This window comes from Chiloscyllium plagiosum, chromosome 7 (assembly GCF_004010195.1).
Source record: "Chiloscyllium plagiosum isolate BGI_BamShark_2017 chromosome 7, ASM401019v2, whole genome shotgun sequence".
Classification (NCBI taxonomy): domain Eukaryota; kingdom Metazoa; phylum Chordata; class Chondrichthyes; order Orectolobiformes; family Hemiscylliidae; genus Chiloscyllium; species Chiloscyllium plagiosum.
The window spans coordinates 28,301,038-28,309,170 of record NC_057716.1 but is presented as its reverse complement, the minus strand read 5'-3'; the positions used below and the strand labels follow the sequence as shown (position 1 = coordinate 28,309,170).

The following is an 8,133-nucleotide window of genomic DNA, read 5'->3' as shown; positions in this document are numbered from 1 at the left end:
GGTGGATGAGTCCAATGGCCTGCATATCCTCGGTGGAGTGGGAGGGGGAGTTGAAATGCTGTGCCACAGGTTGGTTGGGTTGGTTCGTCCGGGTGGCCCAGAGGTGCTCTCTGAAAAACGTCGAATCTCCTGTTCCCTGGATGCTGCCTGACCTGCTGTGCTGTTCCAGCAATAAAGCTTCAACTTTGATCTCCAGCATCTGCAGACCTCACTTTCTCCTCCCAACTGGAAGGTATCTCGCGGTGCCACAAGACCGTGCCAATCCTCACCTTTCTTGATTCTGTTTCCCTCCTTCAGGGTCGTGGCCTGTAACCTCTACCCATTTGTGCAGACCATTTCAGCTCCAAACGTGACAATGGCAGAGGCTGTGGAGCAGATCGACATCGGTAGGTTTTGGTTCGAGTCCTAATGTTGTTTGGGAACCTGTCCTCAAAAGTGCTCTTTGATTGTCCACTGTCTCCCATTCTATGAAATTCCTTGGTGCATTTATATAGCACCGCCTCCAAATGTCCCAAAGGCCTTTTACTCCCAGGGAAGTGCTTTAGAGACGTAGTCACTGGGTGTAGGCAGCAGTGGATTGTACACAGTACGCTTTCAGCAGCCATTGAGTGACCGCATCATCTCAGTGATGTCAGCTGAGTTGGCCAAGCCAACTGGGGAAGAGAGTGCGCTCCCTTGTTTCCTCTTCAAATCGAGCCATCGGGATTCGTTTCAGCTCCGGCATTGGGCCTTGATTTTAACACCTCAACGGCAGGCCGTGTCAGCAGTGCGGTTAATAATGAGGGTGCGAGCTGGACTGGAGAGGGGCAGAGGATTGATTGCTGGAGGAATCGGATTAATATCGGGATCTGCTGAGTGGTGGTTGGGACTCGTGGTCCCACAAGCTGTGCTGGAAAGCACCTGGAGGCAGCCCTTCCCGCTCTTTAGCAGCTGAACAAAATGTGGGAGAGCTGACCTCATTTGAAATATTTGAAACAAGTCATTTGCCTCCTGGGGGGGGTTAGTTGTGCGAACCTCTGTTGATATCAGGTCCGGTTCAGGGCATGCGAAATCCAGAGTATTTTTATCTCTCCCCCCCCCCCCCCCAAGAAACCGCTCACCCATTTCTGAAACTGAACTGCCTCCTTGACTGTGTGCCACCTGTGTCTGTCCAGGTGGAGTGACGTTGCTGAGGGCAGCAGCCAAGAACCATGCCCGTGTGACCGTGGTGTGCGATCCTGCCGACTACCTGCCAGTCGCCCAGGAGATGGAGGCCTCGGATCAGAAGGATACATCCGTGGAGACCCGGAAAGCCCTGGCGCTGAAGGTAATGTGACTCCTGGTCTCTGCAAACAAGCGCTGACATTTGACCCCCCCCTTCCCCCTCCCTTGCTCCTACCAATCTTGCCATTGGCCTATTTCCAGTTGACTTTCCCAACAATATCGAGCAACAAGAGGAGATTAGATCGGCCTACTCTGTCATCCAGTGCCCTGCTGTGTACCTGCGGAGGCCCAGTATCCCCCACTACCTTGGGAAAACTCCTCCCATTTCCAATTGTAAAGTGATCAATTAATCCAGCACCTTTCACACCAGAGAGTTCCGAGTTTCAGCCTTTTTTTTTGGTGTGGATTCAGGTGGATTCCTCCATCCAGTTCGAGGCCAGTTTGTGACTCACTGTCTCTGAGGAAACACCCTCTTGCTGACCCTGTCCACCAAATAGCTTTAAAACCCAAGCAAACCACCCCAGAATCTGCCGGTTCCCAAGGTATGTGACCACAAATATGTGCGACCCCTTCTGGTAATTTAACCCTCAGAGTGCCGTACTTAGTCTTTTGATTTTTTAAAAAAACTTTGCTTTATTACTGTCACATGTACCAAGATACAGTGAAAAGTATTGTTTTGCGTATGATCCAGACAAGTCATACCTTACATAAGTGCCTCAGGGTAATAGAACAGATTGGAGAATTTAGTGTTACATCTACAGAGAAAGTGTAGAGAAAGATCAACTCATCTTTGAGAGGTCCGTCCATAAGACTGCTAACAGCAGGGAAGAAGCTGTTCTTGAATCTGTTAGTGCGTGTTTTCAAACGTCTCTATCTTCTGCCCAACAGAAGACAGTACAAACAGGGTGGGAGGGGTCTTTGATTATGTTGGCTGCTTTATTCTGGTAAGTCTGTGCTGTATTCTATCCAAGTGAATGAAACCTAAGTTAGGTTTGCGGGGGTGTATCCAGTACTGTACTGCTCTCCTGGTGTGGTGTAACTGGTCTTTTGTGTAGCAGAATCAAAGCTTCCAGCCTCGCTTACCTTGGCTCTTGATGTAAAGGCTAACATCCCTTTGGCTTTTTTTGAATATATTTTGTATCTGTTCATGACAGTTTCGTAATCGGTGTACCCTTGTCCTTTAGGACTGCCGCTGATACTTCTTTTTTTGTCCTGTAGAAGGTAGTTATTTTTCTACGCATCCAAAGTGAATTCTGCCCCCACTCCATCCCACCCTGCCACCCCCACCCCTGTAGTTACAGAGTCATACAGCACAGAAACAGACCCTTCAGTCCAAGCAGTCCATCCCAAACATAATTCCAAACTAAACTAGTCCCACCTGCCTGCTCCTGGTCCATCTTCCCCCAAACCTTTCCTGTTCATATACTTACCTAATTGTCTTTTAAATATTGTTCCTATACCCATATCCACCACTTTCTCTGCAAGTTCATTCCACACATGAACCACCCTCTGTGTAAAAGATTTGCCCCTCATGTCTTTTTTTAAATCTCTCTCCTCTCACCTTAAAAATGTACCCCTTGATTTTGAAATCCCCCATCCTCGGGACAAGACAACTACCATTAACCCTATCCACAGCCTCTTCTGTGATTTAATGAAACTCTATCAGGTCACCTCTCAGCCTCCTATGCTCCAGTGAAAGAGGTCCCAGCCTAACCAGCCTCTCCTTGTAACTCAAATCTTTCACACCCCGCAACATTCTGGTAAAACTCTTCTAGCTTAATAATATCCTGTAACTAGACGACCAGAATGGACACAGTATTCCAGAAGAGGTCTCGCCAATGTCATGTACAACCTCAACATGACTTCCCAACACTTGTATCTAAAGGACTGAGCAATGAAGACAAGTGTGCCAGGCACCTTTGTAATCACGTTCTGTATATGTGAAGCAAACTTCAAAGAATTATGCACCTGAATCCCTAGGTCCCTGTGTTCTACAACACTACCCAAGGCCCTACCATTAAGTATATAAGTCCTGCTTCTGTTTAATGTACCACAATGCAATCCCTTGCATGTAACCAAATTGAATTCCATCTGTCATTGTTCAGCCTCTTGACCCATTTGAGCACAATCCCATTGTAATCTTAGAAAACCTTCACTGTCTACTGTGCCCCCCCAAGTTTGCTTACGTTGAAATCTGTTCACCACAGCTTTGACCTCTCATTTAGTTGGTTAGTATTTGCAGTCAGTGGAATTAGTGTCATCCTGCAAATTTCCTCCTTTTGACACAGTCAGGGCCTCCTGCGCTGTACGTTGGGGGTCACAAGCTCTGAGCGGACAGTGGGCCGAGATGGAGCTCCAACTGAGGGGCCAGCTCACAGCTCTGTGTGGTTTGGAATCGTGACCAAACCTGTGATGCCTGACTTCTGGCCTTGAAATGCTGCTGAAAAAGTAGGTGCTGCTAACATAAAAACCCGACTCTGCTTTCTTGTCCCTTCTTCCCCCCCGCTTCCGTGTCCAACCCCGTGTCGTCCTAATTTTTTGAAGTGGCAAAACGCATTGGGAAATGTTCTGTGAAGTGCTATGATACTTTCTAATCAGGAGACTGGCCAAATGCTTACTACGTAAATAACATTCCTAGGTATTGGCGATGGACCTTGCCCTGAGCTAATTTTTCACCTCACGCGACCTGTTACCAGCCTTGTCCTCCCCTTACTCCCTTGCCTTCCTCCCGAAACCTGAGCTTGATCATCCAATAACTTGTCTTGCTCTTTGACAGGGCGACCTTACATTTGTTTACATTTGTTCTTCTCAGGTTTAAAGAGTAAATTTCTCCAGTGGCCAGACATGTTTGGTTAGAATTAGATTCAGGCTTTATTGTCCTGTGTGCTCGGGGGATACAGGAATACAGCAAAAAGTGTACAGTGTTGCCGTTCCTGGCGCCATCTTGGGTACAAAGGTATCGAGAAAAATAAAGAAATAGGTTTAAAAGGTGAACACCTTGCTGTAGGCAAGGTAATACAGTCTAAAATGATCAGCCTCCTCTCTCTCTCTCTCTCTTATTTGCTCCTTTCCTGAGGCCTTCACACACACGGCCCAGTACGACGAGGCGATCTCGGATTACTTCCGGAAGGAATGCGGCCGGGGGAAGTCGCAGCTCTGCCTGAGATACGGGATGAATCCTCACCAGACTCCAGCCCAGATCTACACACAAAGGCCTCAGCTGCCCATCCAAGGTGGGAGGAGAGGGGTGGCTGCTGGTTTCTTTGAGGGGGGTGGGGGGGGGGAGAACGCGGGTGCATTTGAAAGGAACAACTCAGCGTGTAGGTGGCTCCCCTCACACAACCGGCTGGCACCACCCCCCCCAAAAAAAACACAAGAAGTGGGGTGGGGGGGGGGGGGGCCTTGCTCTCGGCAAAGTGCTCTGGAAGCCTGGCCCCAGCTGTAATGTGGGCGGCCAGCCACGCACAGCAAGATCCCGCGCGTGGCGGTATGGCAACGACCGGCTGATCTGAGCGTCATTTCTCGTTATCTTTTGGTTAAGGGGATGAATTTGTGGTCAGGTCCCCAGGGCAGAAGGTGTGAAACTTTGGAGGACTTGAGCTATAGGGAGAGGCTGAATAGGCTGGGGCTGTTTTCCCTGGAGCGTCGGAGGCTGAGGGGTGACCTTATAAAAGTTTACAAAATCGTGAGGGGCATGGATAGGATAAATAACCAAAGTATTTTCCCTGGGGTCGGGGAGTCCAGAACTAGAGGGCATAGGTTTAGGGTGAGAGGGGAAAGATATAAAAGAGACCTAAGGGCAATGTTTTCACACAGAGGGTGGTACGTGTATGGAACGAGCTGCCAAAGGAAGTGGTGGAGGTTGGTACAATTGCAACATTTAAGAGGCATTTGGATGGGTATATGAATAGGAAGGGTTGGGAGGGATATGGGCCGGGTGCTGGCAGGTGCGGATGGACAAGTTGGACCGAAGGTTCTGTTTCCATGCTGTACATCTCTATGACTCTGAATGGCACAGAGAGAAAGGGAAAGGCTATTCAGCCCGTCCTGCCTGCGCCAGCCGACCCATCCCACCCCGCAACCACCCATTCGAATGGCAGTTCCTCACAACTCCCCTGATGCTCCTCCAAGTGGTGCTGGCAGTGGGAGGCTCTCCTGTGAGTGAGACCAGGCCTCCGATGGAGCTTCACAGCAGCAGTCTCCAGCTTTGGTTGAGGCTCCTTTTAGCCTCTGGGGTGAGACGTGAACTCATGGCCTCTAAATGCCCACAGCTGACAGCGTGAAATGTAGTAGGTGAAAGTGAGGACTGCAGATGCTAGAAATCAGAGTCTAGATTAGAGTGATGCTGGGAAAGCACAGCCGGTCAGGCAGCATCCGAGGAGCAGGAACATCAACGTTTCGGGCAAAGGCCCTTCAGTCGATTATCCTGCTTCTCGGATGCTGCCTGGCCGGCTGTGCTTTCTCAGCACCACTCTAATCTAGCTTGAAATGTAGTTGAATTGTATCAAGCAAGGGTTATTGATTGCTTGTCCTTAATCCTCTCTGTCTCTGTCTCTCTGTCTCTCTGTCTCTGTCTCTCTGTCTCTCTCCTGCCTGACAGTCCTGAATGGATCTCCCGGCTTCATTAATCTGTGTGATGCTCTGAACGCCTGGCAGCTGGTGAGAGAACTGAAGCAGGCCCTGTGTCTCCCTGCAGCTGCCTCCTTCAAGCACGTCAGCCCTGCCGGTAAGGAGAGTGTAATGGCAGCATGATGTGGGGGGGTGGGGGGGGCAACACATCACCCTGGACCTCCCCCCCCGCCCCCCCAAAACCCACATGAAATCGCAACTCGGCTGGCCCCGCCCTTTTGAATGCAGGTTCAACATGTGTCACTGACGTGGGGACGGGAGGTGGAAAGGTGCCAAATCTTCCTGGGGAAAGTGAGCATCTTAACTTTAGTGTTGTCAACCAGGAAATTCGGGGAGGAAGCAACGTGCTGAGCATTGCAAATCTTCGAGTGCTGTTTTCTTGGCCAGTCTCAGACCCTAGCTTCAGAGGTTTGCACATTAATTGCCCATTGATGTGGCTGCTAAATGCTTGGGCCTATAACTCTTGGCGTGACCGAGATGATAATTGTTGATGTATTGTCATACAACCTCTCTGGCTTGGAGAAAGACCAGTTTAAACTGTTCCCTTGGTCTCCTTCGAAAATTCTTCATACCGGTTTTAGACATGACTAAACTGAGTGCGTGCATTTGTTGGCTGGGAATGTCTAATTTTTTACTTCTGTACAAATCAAATTTGGTTTGTGGTTGATACGAAACTGAAATCTACGGTTTAAATGCTGTAGCTCCTAGCCGTTTAAGCAGAGTTTTAACAATGCTTCCATTGAAAGAACGGCTTTATTTTTAAAAAAATGTTGAAACTAGATCCCCTAACTGAGTCAGGTAGTCCTTTTGGCTTAAGAGTGTATAAAACTAGCCAACTTAGCATGACTTACTATAGAGCGCTGGAATTGATGTGGGGTAAGGAAGGGAAAGGGGTGTTCTGTCACTTTTGCTTTTCTTAAAATTATATCAGCCTCAGAAATTGATTCACCCTTTGCCAAAAGACAAGCCAGTTGTTTGGTGAGTATCTGGTAAATGATGAATGTTTATTCTATTCATGTTGTTCAACATAGTATAGCAACCGGTGGCATGGTTACGAATTATATTTTGAAAATGAATAAATAGAAAATTTAATGAAACAGTTTATTTGAACACTTTAAGAATGGCAGGACTGGTGATGTGTCACGGTTACAGCGTATGGGAGGACCTGGATGCCATATTGATTCAGGAGAAAAGCAGCAAGTGTTTGAAGTTCAAACAGATTTGGCTTAGAGTGTGAGCTAGAAACTGAACTTACAGATATTGCAATGCATCGGAGAGTGGGAATGGTCACCTTGGATCCTTGTACCAGAAAGCAGTTACACAAGGACATGAGAACTAGGAGCAGGAGTAGGCCATTTGGCCCAGCGTCCCTGCTCCACCATTCTGTAAGGTCATGGCCGATCGTTTTGTGCACTCAGCTCCACTTACTTACCCACCCGCTCACCATAACTCTTAATTCCTTTATTGTTCAAAAATCTGTCTATCTTTGCCTTAAAAGCATTCCACAACACCAGTTTATAATCCAACGGGTTTATTTGGATATACTAGCTTTTGGAGCGCTGCCCTTTCATCAGGTAGCTAGTGGGGCAGGATCAGACACAGAATTTATAGCTAAAGATCTCCGTGTCATGCAACTGATATGATATGTTGAACAAACCTAGGTTGCTGTTAAATCTTTCATCTTTTAGAATGTATTGCAGGTTTCGGTTCATTAATATGTAAATCCCAGAACTACTTTCAAGTCACATTCCTGAGATCACTTAAGACTTTATGAAAAGAGGTGACATATCAGTTCTGACAATGCATTAATGTGACTTAAAAGACGTTCTAGGATTTACATATCAGTGAATCTAAACCTGCAACCCATTCTAAAAGATGAAAGAATTAACAGCTGTCTAGGTTTGTTTAATACATCGCGTCAGTTGTATGACCCTGTAATCTTTTACTACAAGTTCTGTGTCTTATGATCCTGCCCCACTAGTTACCTGATGAAGGAGCAGCGCTCTGAAAGCTAGTCCTTCCAAATAAACCTGTTGCACTATAACCTGGTGTTGTCCATCTTTGTCCATCCTCCTCATCTTAAAAACATGCAATGCTTCGCTGGGCAGGGAGTTCCACAGATTCATGATCATTAGGGCTGAAGAAGTTCCTCCTCACCACAGTCCTAAATCTGTTCCCCCTTATTTTGAGGCTATGCTCCCTAGTAGTAGTTTCACCCATCAGTGGAAGCAATCTCCTTGCTTCCATCATATCTATTCTCTTCGTAATTTTATGTTTCTCCCCTCATTCTTCTAAGTTCCA

At 47.5% G+C, this 8,133-nt stretch overlaps 1 protein-coding gene across 1 annotated transcript in view; it reads left to right on the top strand.

Annotated features, from left to right (window-relative positions):
• Window positions 1-8,133, top strand: part of atic (5-aminoimidazole-4-carboxamide ribonucleotide formyltransferase/IMP cyclohydrolase) — a 36,808-nt gene that overhangs the window by 12,309 nt on the left and 16,366 nt on the right. The window contains exons 5-8 of the mRNA XM_043693339.1: window positions 298-386; window positions 1,155-1,306; window positions 4,280-4,436; window positions 5,804-5,929. Of these exons, the coding sequence (XP_043549274.1) occupies window positions 298-386; window positions 1,155-1,306; window positions 4,280-4,436; window positions 5,804-5,929 (524 nt within the window). The remainder of the gene's footprint in view (window positions 1-297; window positions 387-1,154; window positions 1,307-4,279; window positions 4,437-5,803; window positions 5,930-8,133) is intronic.